General features: G+C 39.6%; 1 protein-coding gene across 1 annotated transcript in view; it reads right to left on the reverse strand.

The window, feature by feature from the left end:
- The window catches only part of ddx21 (DEAD (Asp-Glu-Ala-Asp) box helicase 21), a 58,510-nt gene extending 47,350 nt beyond the window's left edge, over positions 1–11,160 (reverse strand). Inside the window, exons 1-2 of the mRNA XM_028795978.2 lie at positions 10,993–11,160; positions 3,301–3,567 (exon numbers count right to left, since the gene is read on the reverse strand). Of these exons, the coding sequence (XP_028651811.1) occupies positions 3,301–3,567; positions 10,993–11,079 (354 nt within the window). The 5' untranslated portion in view covers positions 11,080–11,160. The remainder of the gene's footprint in view (positions 1–3,300; positions 3,568–10,992) is intronic.
- Between the last annotated feature and the right edge of the window lie 7,258 nt (positions 11,161–18,418).

Raw genomic sequence — 18,418 nt, forward strand, 5'->3', positions numbered from 1 at the left:
CATTTTCTCACCAGCTTATCCTATTCGCTTTAAGGGGATCAGGTGCTTACCCCAGATGGACTGAGCAACAAGAAGGTAACAATTTTGGCCAGGTCCCCAGACTAAACTACACACATACTCTTACTCAACTGGGGTTATCAGATAATATAACCTGTATGTTTTAATATGTGGGAAAAAACAGAGTATCCAGAGTAAACTTAACACAGGTAGTATCACCTACAGTTGTACTTAAAGAAGTAAAAATCCAGGCAAGGTTTAAACCAAGTGGCTCTTTCTGTACACTTCGTCTGCAATGACAACAAAATATTTTGTTTATTTTCCAAAATAAACTTGTGTTTTAGAAGTGCCACAATGGCTGGATATATATGTGGCTCAAGTATAAACTCGCAGAGATGGTTAAAACATGAACAATTAACCAAAAAAAAAAAAAAAACATGCTAACTCTGTAATAGCTGTTAGGTTTTTAAAGCCAAAGTAATGTTATACATAAAATGGTGAAAGTACATTTAGAAAGAATCATACACAAAGGTCTCCAGTTAGTGGTCTCCAATTACGGCAATTCTGCAGATAAAAATAAGCAAATAAAACCAAAATGTTTTTCTTTTCTACTTAATTGTCAACTAGCAACTTACAAATGAAATAAACTAATATTGAAGCAGAAAGCACAGTAGATAATGGCATGTGCTTTGTCACCATTTTCAATCATTTTGGACTTTTGTTTGCAAACATCACCTAATGTAACCAGCAAGGCACACAGTTACACAATAAGATCTGTCAGAGGTAAACAGGTGAATCAACAGTTTACATTTTAATACCCAAGGTAACAAATGACATTTATGATACAATTGCTTACATCTCTTTTAGTTTTCCAATTGGAGCACGGGCATGTTAAGTCACTTAGCTCATGGTTACACAGTGTCATGAGGCCTCCAGGACTAAAGCCACGGGTAAGGGGAAGCAACACAATGAGCAGATCCTTAACGATGACAGCACAGCTCACAAGTGTGAGCCAGTTGTGGATTTTCATGCTATTATTATATAGTTTCAATTTCCATGAGGTAATGTGTCATTATTTAACTAGGAAAAGAAAATCCGAGCACATTTCTCCAGTTTTGATGTCACTACACTGGTTACCTGTGTCATTCAGAAATTACTTTAAAATTCTGCTTATGGTTTATAAAGCCTTAAATAATCTTGCCCCATCTTATATATCGGAATGTCTGACATCTTATATTCCAAATCGCAACCTTAGATCCTCAAATGAGTGTCTCCTTACAATTGCAACAGCAAAACTTAAAAGTGGTGGTGAGGCAGCCTTCTGCTGTTATGCACCTAAGATCTGGAATAGCCTGCCAATAGGAATTCGCCAGGCTAATACAGTGGAGCATTTTAAAAAAACTGCTAAACACACATTTTAACATGGCTTTCTCATAACTTCACTTTAATTTAATCCTGATACTCTGTATATCCAATTCATTATAACTACTATTCATGGTGGCTCTAAAATCCGTATTATCCCCTACTCTCTCTTCTGTTTCTTCTTCCGGTTTCTTTGTGGACCACCATCTACTCAAAGCACCGTGATGTTCCAACATTGATGGATTAAAAGCCAGAAGTCTGCATGACCATCATCATCATCAAGTCCTTCCATGAGAACCTTAAATACAAAGAGGACTATTTCATTTTTGTTAGGTAGAATGCCCAGAGGGGACTGAGCGGTCTTGTGGCCTGGAACACCTGCAGATTTTATTTTTTCTCCAGCCGTCTGGAGTTTTGTTTTTTCCATCCTCCCTGGCCATCGGACCTTACTCTTATTCTATGTTAACTAATGTTGTCTTATTTTAATTTCTTACTTTGTCTTTTATTTTTATTTTCTTCATTATGTAAAGCACTTTGAGCTACTTTTTTTGTATGAAAATGTGCTATATAAATAAATGTTATTGTTATTAAAATTAAAAACTAAACTATTATTAAAAATTATAGGATGTTCATGCATAAAGTCAATACACTGTACACACCCATGATTCAAAAGCTTACTTTTTTTTTTATTTATTTAAAAGTTCTGTAATATTACTGTCATTTTTAAGTTTGACATTTTTTAGTGCTAAGTCCAATTTCATACATAAATTGGGTTACAAACGTCTGCAGGAAAAGAATTTGTTCACAACCCAAAATCTCCATGCTTTTGAATTTTACATGAGCAAGCAGAATGCAGTCTCCAGCTTTAAGTAATTGCTGCAATTAAGAGCAGTCCAGTTTAGTGTATACAGGGACAAGCAATAATAAATTCTGATCTCTTATATGATACAAGACAACAAAGGCTGCTTTGCAGGAGTTTTTAAATATTGGATTACTCTTAAGTTGAAAATTTTATTTCACAAAGCTAGCCTCATTTATACTTCACGCTCAGAACACGTACGTGCACGCATCGTGGCTGCCGTGCGTTCCCAGCGTTCATTTGACATGTCCTCTGAGAAGGTCCTCAGAAATTAACGCAATACATGCGCAAGTTACAGTACCAGTAAAAAGTCGTGGGGCGCAGTGTGATAAAAGTTGGAATGTGACGTCAGAGTTTCTGTTTACTATCTACATGTGACAGGAAGCCACTATGCGTATTCTACGGGATCGATCTGCACGTTTCGATGTTTGATGAATAGTTCGATGTGGTGAAGCAAAATGCCAACATACAGATGCATTCGTGGTGCTTTTATATTCAAGCGTCGCATATTCCCCGATCGTAATGGCATAATGCATTTTAAAAGTCTCACATACCTCAACTAATAGTGGATTAGTCACATCCACTGCACCCTTAAAGAATAATGAATCACACATTTTTATTTCTCACCTAATTCTATAATGATATAAAAAAAAAGACAATAATTAATGTCTTTTTTGCCTTAAAAATCAAAGCAGGATTTCTTTACTAAGGTAAACCATGGTGGGATACCTACAATTCTGTGCTGACATTTAAACCCTGTATTGAAAATCAGTTCTTACTATAAGGTTTGTGTAAGATTCATTGGATCTGGCTGGGGGATTTGGACATTTATCCTGTCAACATCTAATGGCAAATAGCAAATAACTGGCATGTTTCTAAATAAAATAACTTTGGAATAATCAAGTGCAACTAAATGTGCTACATAAAGGCAAAACTGCCATTTAGTTGCAAACTCTGCATTTAGCATTTAAAATTTACAGCCGATACCAATAACTTGTCTATAACTGGAATTGCACCCAATGAGCAAAGCACGATGAAGTTTTCCTCCTGTTAAATGTATAAAAAGATGTTTTTAGAAATACCTTGATTTCTGCATCACTGTCACCTTCGGGGCCTGATTCTTCACTGGAATGAGAAACTAACTTCATTTTTGATGTTCCATTACTAATAGGGTCACAAACCACTTTACTATTTGTTGGTTCCTGGAGTTTTTGAGTGGACCCCACATCTCCATTGATAGCTTCGGGGTCTCGCTTTTTCTTTTTGGGTTTTGGTGGCTCACACTCTTCATCGGGATCTTGTTTTTTCAATTTCTTTTCATCCTTAGACTTTTTTTCCTTTTTTGGTTTCTACAAAAACAAACAAAAAAAATAAAGGAACTTATTAAAAAATGTCTGCATGGAGCATTCTTTTATATTACAGGAACTGAAGAGAATATTAAAAAATCATAATGGGTAAAGAAAACTTTACAAAAATTTGAAATGTTTATAAACATTGCAAAAATTCATAAAGGATATTTACTAGACTGTGGAGCCAACATGGAAGACTGCAAGGATAAGTTACATGAGGGCGAAATTGCCTAAGTAGACACGTGGATCGAGTAACAGTATTGTGATCATACTGAAAGTATTTTAGAGACTTCTTCACAGTTAAAGGAAAAGAAAACATAGTATGAATCAGATAATGCACTTCAACAAGAGGATTACAGTTTATTAGGGTGGAAGGATCAAGACAGGAAAGAAGGAAGGATAGTGCAGGGCAAAACTTCCCTACTGTTCAGACCATGGAAATCGCCTTTACCAAGCTGTGCTGGCTGCTGCTAGTTTGCGTTAGAAGGACCGTTATTATATTGTGGACAAAACGGAGTGCCTTTCACCACTGCTTTCTAAGCCTTTTCTCTGATCCAAAAGACACGTTTTCCACTTCTGTTTCTCTTGCCAACTTTTGGTGAAGACACTCCACTCTACCACAATTCTGTTTCAAGTTCATCACCCAATTTCTAGGTGACCTCCTGCCTTCCTCACTAGTTCATGCAAGCTGCTCATATTAAAACATTGCTCCTGTCGGCGGTCATCATTTGTATAGCCAGCTCACACTGTCAGATCCCTACCCAGTCTTAGCACTATGCTGCCAAATTCATGGTACTTTATTGCCGAGTTGCTACATTATTAAAGCAAGTCATACATTAACAGTGCTGTGGAAGGTTACTTTAAAAAGCAACTTAGCTACATTACTCATTACTAGTGCTGGGAGGTATACCGGTTCATACCGAAAACCATTTTTTATTTTTGTTATGATATGGATTTTCCTTATACCGGTTTAAATAGCCTAAACAATGTTCGGAATGTGGCGCAGCGGGAAACTGTTTAAGGGGGACTTTTTTCACTGCTACACTGTTAAACACGCATGCAACGGAGTACATGCGTTAGTGGAGGTATTGAGCGGTGAAAAAGAACGGAGAACATTCCGAAACTGAAGCAGTTGCAGACGATAAAGTTGAACATGATGTCACAGAAGAACTTTTGCCAAAAAAAGGAGCCACGTCTGTTGTCTGGAGATTTTGGTTTTAAAAGGTCGGATGTGGACCAAACAACTATTTACTGCAAATGGTGTTGAGCTAAAGTTGTCGCCAGAGGCGGCAACACAAGCAATTTGCTGCACCACCTTAGCCACAAACATGCTTTGGAGTACCATGAATGTATGGAACAAAGATTGGCACCCTCCATGTACTCAGATAAAACTGAAAAAGCTAGAGGACACTCGAGTCAGATGTCACTTGTAGACGCATTTGCTAGAGGACTGCTTACGACAAAAAAAGCAAGTGGTGGATCGAGATAACCAACGCCATTACAATCCATATAGCTAATGTGTCAGTGGACAGAGATTGTTAACATTAACAGAAAGTGTAGTTGGTTTACAAAAAATATTTACTATTAATTCCTTTTATAAGACATGTTCAATGCAATACAACTTTTGACAAGCACCTTTGAATATTTTACTAAGTCTAAATGCCTCTTTGGATAGTTGAAAATATGTTGTTTGCAAAATTTGTTCAATAAAATGGTTCTATAATTTGACTGCAACTGTAATACAATGTGATTCCTTCTCTTCATTAATGCCACCCCCTTGAAAACTATCAGTTTATGGGGCCATGCAAACCTGTATAAATACTTATATGCACATTAAAATGTTTTCTTGTACAATTCTCATGACAGTGGGATAGGCTATTCTTAGCCAGTCTACTGTAGTAATTGCAGTGGAAAATGTGGTTAACATCCACTCATGCATGGGGAAAAAAATACCATTGAATACTGTGAAACGTATTATTTTGAACAATACCGCGATATAGAATTTTGGTCATACCGCCCAGCCCTCCTGTTTACTTACAAAAAAAATATGCTATTGAGTTATATATTACAAAATGCAATAAGTTACAGTGTGTTACTTTTGCTTTAGTTCTTCTTTTGTATGAAAACGAACATTTCACTGACCAGCATGTTACTGAATTCTAAATCCATATAGGAACCTTCATGAATTTTGCTGTGTTTTATAAATATTGCTGAGCTACCAGACCACACTGTTTCAAAATGTCTATAGCTGGATTAAAACCTAACTGCCACTTTATTTTTTTTTTTTGTACAATTTTTGGAAATGTGGGAAAGGTACTACTCAGTTGCTCGCATGTTTGCTCAGACTGCACAAGCACAACGGGCTCAATTGACAAACCATAACATGGGTGGTCAGACTATACATGTACAGTGGTGTGAAAAACTATTTGCCCCCTTCCTGATTTCTTATTCTTTTGCATGTTTGTCACAAAAAATGTTTCTGATCATCAAACACATTTAACCATTAGTCAAATATAACACAAGTAAACACAAAATGCAGTTTGTAAATGGTGGTTTTTATTATTTAGGGAGAAAAAAAAATCCAAACCTACATGGCCCTGTGTGAAAAAGTAATTGCCCCCTGAACCTAATAACTGGTTGGGCCACCCTTAGCAGCAATAACTGCAATCAAGCGTTTGCGATAACTTGCAATGAGTCTTTTACAGCGCTCTGGAGGAATTTTGGCCCACTCATCTTTGCAAAATTGTTGTAATTCAGCTTTATTTGAGGGTTTTCTAGCATGAACCGCCTTTTTAAGGTCATGCCATGGCATCTCAATTGGATTCAGGTCAGGACTTTGACTAGGCCACTCCAAAGTCTTCATTTTGTTTTTCTTCAGCCATTCAGAGGTGGATTTGCTGGTGTGTGTTGGGTCATTGTCCTGTTGCAGTACCCAACATCGCTTCAGCTTGAGTTGACGAACAGATGGCCGGACATTCTCCTTCAGGATTTTTTGGTAGACAGTAGAATTCATGGTTCCATCTATCACAGCAAGCCTTCCAGGTCCTGAAGCAGCAAAACAACCCCAGACCATCACACTACCACCACCATATTTTACTGTTGGTATGATGTTCTCTTTCTGAAATGCTGTGTTCCTTTTACGCCAGATGTAACGGGACATTTGCCTTCCAAAAAGTTCAACTTTTGTCTCATCAGTCCACAAGGTATTTTCCCAAAAGTCTTGGCAATCATTGAAATGTTTCTTAGCAAAATTGAGACGAGCCCTAATGTTCTTTTTGCTTAACAGTGGTTTGCGTCTTGGAAATCTGCCATGCAGGCCGTTTTTGCCCAGTCTCTTTCTTATGGTGGAGTCGTGAACACTGACCTTAATTGAGGCAAGTGAGGCCTGCAGTTCTTTAGACATTGTCCTGGGGTCTTTTGTGACCTCTTGGATGAGTTGTCTCTGCGCTCTTGGGGTAATTTTGGTCGGCCGGCCACTCCTGGGAAGGTTCACCACTGTTCCATATTTTTGCCATTTATGGATAATGGCTCTCACTGTGGTTCGCTGGAGTCCCAAAGCTTTAGAAATGGCTTTATAACCTTTACCAGACTGATAGATCTCAATTACTTCTGTTCTCATTTGTTCCTGAATTTCTTTGGATCTTGGCATGATGTCTAGCTTTTGAGGTGCTTTTGGTCTACTTCTCTGTGTCAGGCAGCTCCTATTTAAGTGATTTCTTGATTGAAACAGGTGTGGCAGTAATCAGGCCTGGGGGTGGCTACGGAAATTGAACTCAGGTGTGATACACCACAGTTAGGTTATTTTTTAACAAGGGGGCAATTACTTTTTCACACAGGGCCATGTAGGTTTGGATTTTTTTTCTCCCTAAATAATAAAAACCATCATTTAAAAACTGCATTTTGTGTTTACTTGTGTTATATTTGACTAATGGTTAAATGTGTTTGATGATCAGAAACATTTTGTGTGACAAACATGCAAAAGAATAAGAAATCAGGAAGAGGGCAAATAGTTTTTCACACCACTGTACATGGCCTCCATGGCCAGTCAAAAAAACACGATGGCCACAGACTTCTCAAAATGTCAAAGAGCTACATTCCTGGATCATGCCATACTGTGCTCTAAAAGTACAAAAACAAAAAAGGAAACAAACATAGTTGGGCACACGAATGTTCAGAGTGTGGACATGAGATCTGTCTATTTTACAGAGAGGTTTAGAGGTACACAGTCTATGCAAGTTACCGGTGTGTATGTTTATTTCAGGTTCTTCCAGTACAGGTTTCCTAAGATTCTTCTTTCATTGGCCATTTAGTTGTATACATGTATGCTGCTACGTGATACTTAGTTTCAAAAATGAGAAAATATGCATAGAGCAGCAATACCAAAAGTACAACATATTGCAATGAATACACAATGAAATTTTACTGTAACATCAAAATCAGTTTGCAAGACTACTCTTACTACAAGACAGTTGACTGAAATTCTAGACATGACAAATTCTTCAAATTGTGTAACAGCACAATTGTAAAAAGCAGTCAGGCATCACAACCCCTCTTACAATGCACATAAAACAACAGCCGATGAAGCTGAAATTCAGGTCACTGTAGAAAAAACAGATGGCGACTGCAAATCATGTTTAAAATACTGACAAACTTGAGCAACAGTGTATGTCCAGCATTAGTGTACAGTAATCCCTCCTCCATCGCGGGGGTTGCGTTCCAGAGCCACCCGCGAAATAGTAAAATCCGCGAAGTAGAAACCATATGTTTATATGGTTATTTTTAGAATGTCATGCTTGGGTCACAGATTTGCGCAGAAACACAGGAGGTTGTAGAGAGACAGGAACGTTATTCAAACACTGCAAACAAACATTTGTCTCTTTTTCAAAAGTTTAAACTGTGCTCCATGACAAGACAGAGATGACAGTTCTGTCTCACAATTAAAAGAATGCAAACATATCTTCCTTTTCAAAGGAGTGCAAAGCAAGCAGTCAAAAAAAAAATCAATAGGGCTTTTTGGCTTTTAAGTATGCGAAGCACCGCCGGTACAAAGCTGTTGAAGGCGGCAGCTCACACCCCCTCTGTCAGGAGCAGGAAGAGACAGAGAGAGAGCCACAGAAAAACAAAGTCAAAAATCAATACGTGCCCTTTGAGCTTTTAAGTATGCGAAGCACTGTGCAGCATGTCCTTCAGAAAGCAGCTGCACACAGTCCCCCTGCTCACACCCCCCTACGTCAGCGCAAGAGAGAGAGAGAGAGAGAGAGAAAGTAAGTTGGGTAGCTTCTCAGCCATCTGCCAATAGCGTCCCTTGTATGAAATCAACTGGGCAAACCAACTGAGGAAGCATGTGCCAGAAATTAAAAGACCCATTGTCCGCAGAAACCCGCGAAGCAGCGAAAAATCCGCGATATATATTTAAATATGCTTACATATAAAATCCGCGATGGAGTGAAGCCGCGAAAGGCGAAGCGCGATATAGCGAGGGATCACTGTACTGCACACAGCATTCTCTCTCCTGGCTGACTCTGCAATTGTGCCCTTCATAGCATACCACATTTGTTTCTTGCCTTACACTCAGCTAATGCACAATTAAATGTATACCTATGTCTTTTACTTGATTGCACACTACAAAAGAATTTAACTTCTTCCTCTCTAGCTGTCAAAATGAATGAAAGTGCATGCTCAATCTTACATAGCAGCAGGCAACATGTTAAAAAGGAAATACTTCTGCAAAATAAAATGCATTTTTAAAATAGGCTCTCATAGTAAGGCAGTAACACTTTAATAATTTACTCTTTTAAAATACATGTTCACTTCAATAAAATAACTTCTATACTGCATTATTTTTCTTCAGTAATGAGTAATGTTATATCTTGCAGAACCGATTTTGTTTTAAATTTTGTGTTTACCTTATCTGAATGCAATGCAATGTTCATGGTATTTTTGATTAAAAATGAGAGTCTGCCTGTCTGCGAATACACTTATCCATAAGTATATATCATAGTCAGAATCATAAAAAGCAAATAAAATAAATAAAATGTATAAAGCACAGAAGTCACTTCAAAAATTACCTAGAAAATGAACAAATCTTGACTCATTAAAACAGAAAAGTTAGAAACTTAAGTAATCTGTTAAATTATGACAGTTAAAAATGGAATATGACCTATGTTTATTGAACTGACTTAAGTAAATACTCAATGACTTGGAAGCAAGTATAATTGACTATAAATACTTTGGTCACCATCCACTAGATTTTAGGGCAGTTTATATCTATCTATCTATCTATCTATTCACGAGTCATAAGGCTACTCCAGAGGCACTTATACTGCCAACTGCATCACTGATTCTTTCACAAACACAGTCTGATGTTGCATTAATTGATGTTGAAAGAATACTACGTTCTCAATTTGTGGAAAACATGCAAGTACAGTATATATATGTTACAGTACTGTGTTCCTGGGACAATACATTTGAACTTGAACAACAGCCGTCTAGTCTGCTTACCCTCTTCTATGTATTTGAGGAACACGTGTAATGTTCCATCTACATTATTTCTAGGTGTTGTTCAATCTACCTACACAATACACAGGCGAGATTACCCAACGATTTAATGACTGTTTTTTGTGTGATAATGTTAACATAATTCACTGTTCAAAATAACACTTGCAGTATTCAAAATAACTCATATGTATACGGAACTACAGTATAAGAACGGCCATTTGCGCAGACGTCCACGTACATCTGTGTTATTTGTAATTTATAATAATAAGCTATTATAGCACCTCAAATGACATCATTGCCTGGGTATACTCCACTACAGTATACAGCCAGCCTATAGCTATATAATTATGTTACCAAACTATACCATACCATATAGTATTGAAACCGTTTGGCCACTTTCTAAAGTGTTGACCTTATATTGACCCCTAATGTTCCTGAAGACGTTTTACTATAATGAAATTGCAATATGAATTAGATGCTGTGGATCCAACATAACGGGTCGAAAAGATCATTCAAGGTATCAGAGAGATGTTCAAGACTTTTTTTTCCATTCGTGCGACCTGATAGAACCCAGATGTCCATATTTATTCCAAAGTCCAACAGCCACCTTTTTAAGAGAAAAGCAATACAACTTTACATCATAGAATTTCCGCTGAGAAATTACTCCTCCGTGTACATTAACGAAATCCTTATACCAAATTATTTCAGAAAAAATATTTAAATCAAAAGGATAAATACAAATGAACTGGATATTGAACAGAATAAATCTAGCAACGACTGCTAACAACCCCACCAGACACATGTCACTCTTTTAAAAGCCTTCTGGCGTCCCATGTGCTCAGCCGCCATATTCCTCTGTTTGTTTACGTGGAGGAAAATGTAAAGCGAAAACGGGACGACAAAACACAAAACTGACGACTCCCTTACCTTCTGTTGGTTCTGTTCTGAGCTGTTAACTTCCAAAGTTTCTTCCGTGTCCATGTTGTCACTGTCAAAGAAGATCTTTCCTGGCATTTTACCCGATGAGAGCAACCCAAAGGCGGACAAGAGACCCTTCAGTCTCCGCCACAAAATTAGAAAGGAAGTTGCTTTTTCGGACGACGTGCTTACATCCGGGAAAACGACGACAGTCGTCTCTTCATATTGCGCATGCTCTGTGCCCCTGAACTGTATATGTAGAAGCGCGCACCACCTGCAGGACGGAGGTGCAAATAATAAGGAAGAATGTTCATCTGGTAAGAATTTAAGACCCATTAGGTTGTAACTAGCATGTGGCTGAAAACAATGGCACAGACAGAGACACCACGAGGGATGTGCAGGTTTGAGCCCTCGGACAGCCGGTTGCATTTATTTTTAACGTCCCAACACAAATCAGGTAGCTTACGAAACAGCTGCGCTTTAGGGAGGACGCAGCGAACTCTACCGAAGCAAACATATATGGTGTAAAACACAGTGACAAGTCGCGCTTCATCTCGCCTAGTCCGCTCTTTACAAATAATTGCGATGGTCTCTAACCGCACTCCATCGCGCACCAGGCCGGCTCTTCGCGATCCCTTTTGCCCAGCTGTAAATCGGGGCTACTGACTCATGATATACTCACGCAGGACTTAGACTCCTTCATCAAGCTCATACAACACAGGCTGCTCTTTACGGTCACCTCCGTCGGAAACGCCAGACCTCCGGACCCCTGCGGCGTTCCTGTTTAAACAGCCACACCTCGGGTTGTACAGAACCTGGACAGCGCGTCCTAGAAAGCCATGGAACAGACAGGATGGGAGAGACAGGGGTTCTGGCACGATTGTGTCAAACGGAAAATCCATTTTATACGTATTAATATAAGTTTTATTAATATTTCATTTTATAAGTTGTGCGTGTGCAGGTCACATTAATCGGTTAAGTGGTTGCCAGTGCTACTTCACAGCTGCAGAAGATAGTGTTAACATTTTAGAGCTATCATATTGTCTCCTTGTCCAAATCAGATTGTCTTCAGGGTTGTTTGTACCTTTGCACCAGTTGCTGCCAGAATAGGCTCCCTTCACCCCACTCAAGCTGAATTGATTTAAATGTTTAAAAATGTGTTAATGGATGGAACTGTCTTTACTTTATTGGTAGACTAGCTGGCCCCCGCGGCTCCGCCTGCGAAGTAAATAAACAAGACAGTGAGGAGGGCCCTATCCAGGTTACAACTTCTGATGTCACGCTTCCCCCTCCCCTCGGCCTGCAGCCTCTGTCTTGGATTAGCGCGAATCTATTGATCCTGCAAGCGAACTATGATTTTTAGCACAATGAGAGAAGTTGCAAAATAAACTGGAATGCAAATTATAGAAAAAACCCAGTACTTTTCTAGTATCGTGACGCAAATCGTATTATCGTGACACAAATCGGTGTTCCACCGCGTGAACAATCTTTCATCTATTTCAACTCCTAGGCCCTGGCCTCCAATTTGTGTCGTCTCGTGATGACTGACATTCCACGTGCAAACTTCCCGCATATAATTGTTCCAGTCAACTATTGTTCCCTTTACCATGTCTAACTGGTTTTCGCACCATTTTACTGACATTAGCTTCTCAGACAATGAATAAATGAACCGAACCACAGTCATGAATGGTAATCGGGAAGAATACCTCTGTCTTGAAGAAAGGACATGGATGTCTCCTCGCTGGTTGGTAGTTCCCAAATTTTCATTGTTCCGGGGTACACTGCACTATCAAAGAGAACACGAAAAGATTAGTGGCAAGGAATTAACTGTCAACATGGCATGTTGCACAAGTGTGACTTGCAGTGGAAGACAATGGGGGCGGCAGCCCTACAGATTTCCGTCACAATAATAGAAACCCAATATAAATCCGTTAAGTAGTTCTCTTGTGAAAAGCGGACAGACATACAGACAGACGTTGGATTTATATACAGTGGTGTGAAAAACTATTTGCCCCCTTCCTGATTTCTTATTCTTTTGCATGTTTGTCACACAAAATGTTTCTGATCATCAAACACATTTAACCATTAGTCAAATATAACACAAGTAAACACAAAATGCAGTTTGTAAATGGTGGTTTTTATTATTTAGGGAGAAAAAAAAATCCAAACCTACATGGCCCTGTGTGAAAAAGTAATTGCCCCCTGAACCTAATAACTGGTTGGGCCACCCTTAGCAGCAATAACTGCAATCAAGCGTTTGCGATAACTTGCAATGAGTCTTTCACAGCGCTCTGGAGGAATTTTGGCCCACTCATCTTTGCAAAATTGTTGTAATTCAGCTTTATTTGAGGGTTTTCTAGCATGAACCGCCTTTTTAAGGTCATGCCATAGCATCTCAATTGGATTCAGGTCAGGCCTTTGACTAGGCCACTCCAAAGTCTTCATTTTGTTTTTCTTCAGCCATTCAGAGGTGGATTTGCTGGTGTGTTTTGGGTCATTGTCCTGTTGCAGCACCCAAGATCGCTTCAGCTTGAGTTGACGAACAGATGGCCGGACATTCTCCTTCAGGATTTTTTGGTAGACAGTAGAATTCATGGTTCCATCTATCACAGCAAGCCTTCCAGGTCCTGAAGCAGCAAAACAACCCCAGACCATCACACTACCACCACCATATTTTACTGTTGGTATGATGTTCTTTTTCTGAAATGCTGTGTTCCTTTTACGCCAGATGTAACGGGACATTTGCCTTCCAAAAAGTTCAACTTTTGTCTCATCAGTCCACAAGGTATTTTCCCAAAAGTCTTGGCAATCATTGAGATGTTTCTTAGCAAAATTGAGACGAGCCCTAATGTTCTTTTTGCTTAACAGTGGTTTGCGTCTTGGAAATCTGCCATGCAGGCCGTTTTTGCCCAGTCTCTTTCTTATGGTGGAGTCGTGAACACTGACCTTAATTGAGGCAAGTGAGGCCTGCAGTTCTTTAGACGTTGTCCTGGGGTCTTTTGTGACCTCTCGGATGAGTCGTCTCTGCGCTCTTGGGGTAATTTTGGTCGGCCGGCCACTCCTGGGAAGGTTCACCACTGTTCCATGTTTTTGCCATTTGTGGATAATGGCTCTCACTGTGGTTCGCTGGAGTCCCAAAGCTTTAGAAATGGCTTTATAACCTTTACCAGACTGATAGATCTCAATTACTTCTGTTCTCATTTGTTCCTGAATTTCTTTGGATCTTGGCATGATGTCTAGCTTTTGAGGTGCTTTTGGTCTACTTCTCTGTGTCAGGCAGCTCCTATTTAAGTGATTTCTTGATTGAAACAGGTGTGGCAGTAATCAGGCCTGGGGGTGGCTACGGAAATTGAACTCAGGTGTGATACACCACAGTTAGGTTATTTTTTAACAAGGGGGCAATTACTTTTTCACACAGGGCCATGTAGGTTTGGATTTTTTTTCTCCCTAAATAATAAAAACCATCATTTAAAAACTGCATTTTGTGTTTACTTGTGTTATATTTGACTAATGGTTAAATGTGTTTGATGATCAGAAACATTTTGTGTGACAAACATGCAAAAGAATAAGAAATCAGGAAGGGGGCAAATAGTTTTTCACACCACTGTATGTGTATATATATATATATATACATATATATATATATATATGACTAGTTTGAAACTAAACATTTCTGAGCTAATAATTCAATGCACAATGCTTGTCTTGGTTTTTAGCTATTTTTTAAACATTTTTTTAGCATCAAAAGCTCTTGTTCTTGAACTATGGTTATACAGTGCCCTCCATAAGTGTATCTTTGTCTGTCCAGGATTTTAAATCACCTGTAGCTCACAAACCGTTTGACCTATTGACCTGAAATTTGGTACACATATACTACGTGACGTCTACTATTCGTTGTCAGGGTGTTGATTGACCTCCAAGGTTATTCCTCTTTTTATTTTTTTATTTTACTGCAGAAACAACTCTCGGCAGCAGGCAGCAGGGCGGCCGTGTGGCACATGCGTACGGGCGCCATTCTCATCCCTACCACCTTCACTGTCACTTCCCCTACCTCTTCATATGTTAAATCATTCTTGAGGCAGAGTGAAGACTTAAGTGAAAAATTAAAGAAAACATACTAATTAATTGCAACACAAACACTGACTTAATCAGTTTTAACCGAAAAGATGCTGACAAAAGAAGAGAAGAAGTGGGCTGCTAAGGTGGAGAAAAGAAGAGCTGCTCAGGAAGCAGCAAGCACATCAACCTCTGAGCAAATGAATGCTAAACGTACAGAGAAAGAGGATGAAAACAATGAATGCTCAAGTCAAGGTGCAGTGCGCCATTACTGGTCTTCCTTTATTTTGGTTACAGCATGTAGAAATGACAACACTTTTTCTACATGGTCCCCACAATTCAGGGCACCATAATCAGGTTAGGTCAGTTTAGGGAGCATGAACTGGTACAGCACATTGCTGCACCCACCACACAATGAAACAGCTTGAGATCCCGTTTGATAACCCCTAGGCAGACACACGGTCCAGTCCTTCTCTCAGGAAATGACCATCTATCTGCCACAGCCAGGTATTACATTTGTGTCCCCTTGGCCTGGTCTAGGCACTTGGATCCTGAGAGCCAGATCATATTATTGGTGTCAGAGGTGTTTGTGATCACTCGGGTGTGTTTCATTGCTTCATGAGACACCTCAGCTTGCTTCTACACTTTGGACTCTGGAGTTGCCACTGTTCAAAATGAGGACAAGAGCTGTACCAGTGAATGTCAAGGAAGCCATTATGATGCTGAAAAATAAGAATAAAGCCATTAAGGACATCATTAAAACTTTAGGAAGACCTGAACCAACTATCTGGAATATCATGAAGATGAAAGAACACACTGGTGAGCTCCGTAATCACACAGGGACTGGTAGGCCATGGAAGACCACCACTGCTGATGACAGAAGAATCCTTACTATGGTAAAGAAAAAATCCAAAAGCCTGTGCGAAAGATCAGCAACAGTCTTCAGGGGGCAAATACAGTGCATCCAGAAAGTATTCACAGCGCATTACTTTTTCCACATTTTGTTACATTACAGCCTTATTCCAAAATGGATTAAATTCATTTTTTTCCTCAGAATTCTACACACAACACCCCATAATGACAACGTGAAAAAAGTTTACTTGAGGTTTTTGGAAATTTACTAAAAATAAAAAAATTGAGAAAGCACATGTACATAAGTATTCACAGCCTTTGCCATGAAGCTCAAAATTGAGCTCAGGTGCATCCTGTTTCCCCTGATCATCCTTGAGATGTTTCTGCAGCTTCATTGGAGTCCACCTGTGGTAAATTCAGTTGTCTGGACATGATTTGGAAAGGCACTCACCTGTCTATATAAGGTCCCACAGTTGACAGTTCATGTCAGAGCACAAACCAAGCATGAAGTCAAAGGAATTGTCCGTAGACCTCCGAGACAGGATTGTGTCGAGGCACAAATCTGGGGAAGGTTACAGAAAAATTTCTGCTGCTTTGAAGGTCCCAATGAGCACAGTGGCCTCCATCATCCGTAAGTGGAAGAAGTTCGAAACCACCAGGACTCTTCCTAGAGCTGGCTGGCCTTCTAAACTGAGCGATGGGGGGAGAGGGGCCTTAGTCAGGGAGGTGACCAAGAACCAGATGGTCACTCTGTCAAAGCTCCAGAGGTCCTCTGTGGAGAGAGGAGAACCTTCCAGAAGGACAACCATCTCTGCAGCAATCCACCAATCAGGCCTGAATGGTAGAGTGGCCAGACGAAAGCCACTCCTTAGTAAAAGGCACATGGCAGCCCGCCTGGAGTTTGCCAAAAGGCACCTGAAGGACTCTCAGACCATGAGAAAGAAAATTCTCTGGTGTGATGAGACAAAGATTGAACTCTTTGGTGTGAATGCCAGGCGTCACGTTTGGAGGAAACCAGGCACCGCTCATCACCAGGCCAATACCATCCCTACAGTGAAGCATGGTGGTAGCAGCATCATGATGTGGGGATGTTTTTCAGCGGCAGGGACCGGGAGACTAGTCAGGATAAAGGGAAAGATGACTGCACCAATGTACAGAGGCATCCTGGATGAAAATCTGCTCCAGAGCGCTCTTGACCTCAGACTGGGGCGATGGTTCATCTTTCAGCAGGACAACGACCCTAAGCACGCAGCCAAGATATCAAAGGAGTGGCTTCAGGACAACTCTGTGAATATCCTTGAGTGGCCAGCCAGAGCCCAGACTTGAATCCGATTGAACATCTCTGGAGAGATCTTAAAATGGCTGTGCACCGACGCTTCCCATCCAACCTGATGGAGCTTGAGAGGTGCTGCAAAGAGGAATGGGCGAAACTGGCCAAGGATAGATGTGCCAAGCTTGTGGCATCATATTCAAAAAGACTTGAGGCTGTAATTGCTGCCAAAGGTGCATCGACAAAGTATTGAGCAAAGGCTGTGAATACTTATGTACATGTGCTTTCTCAATTTTTTAATTTTTATTAAATTTGCAAAAATCTCAAACTTTTTTCACTTTGTCATTATGGGGTGTTGTGTGTAGAATTCTGAGGAAAAAAATGAATTTAATCCATTTTGGAATAAGGCATAACATAACAAAATGTGGAAAAAGTGATGCGCTGTGAATGCTTTCCGGATGCACTCTATCTATCTATCTATCTATCTATCTATCTATCTATCTATCTATCTATCTATCTATCTATCTATCTATCTATCTATCTATAATATAGTGCCTTTCACAGCTCTCTATCTGTCTGTTGTATATTGTCTTTCACATCTATCTATCTATCTATCTATCTATCTATCTATCTATCTATCTATCTATCTATCTATCTATTATATAGTGCCTTTCTATCTATCTATCTATCTATCTATCTATCTATCTATCTATCTATCTATCTATCTATCTATCTATCTATCTATCTATCTATCTATCTATCTATCTATCTATCTATCTATCTATCTATTGAGAGGAAGGGGCACACAGAGACTGCTTATGTATAGGGCCCAGAGTTCTATACTACACCCCTGATTGAAGGGCATTGGGAGATGGCAGGTTTTGGAAAAGAAGTCTTACAAAGAGTAGGTAGCAGCAGGGAGAGCTGGATGGAATGGCAGTTGACTACAGAACTGTACACCCTTATGAACTTACCAAGCTAGGATTGTTTAAAGTGTTCATTTAACCAATAGTGCGTGTCTTTGTGATGTGGCAGAAAAATCAGAATACCCAGAGACACCTTCACACGTACATATGTGGATCAAGTGCTAACTTGACACAGACAGTGACCATACAGGGATTTCATTCTATTCTTTCAGAGCTTTGAAGGAGTGTCAGCACACCACCACACCCTGCCTCCTCCCCAGCCAGACAAGTATTATTTGCAGTTTTGCAACATTTGAAAATGCTTGAAGGATCTGAATATTTTTTGCAGTTT

This window comes from Erpetoichthys calabaricus, chromosome 2 (assembly GCF_900747795.2).
Source record: "Erpetoichthys calabaricus chromosome 2, fErpCal1.3, whole genome shotgun sequence".
NCBI lineage: Eukaryota > Metazoa > Chordata > Cladistia > Polypteriformes > Polypteridae > Erpetoichthys > Erpetoichthys calabaricus.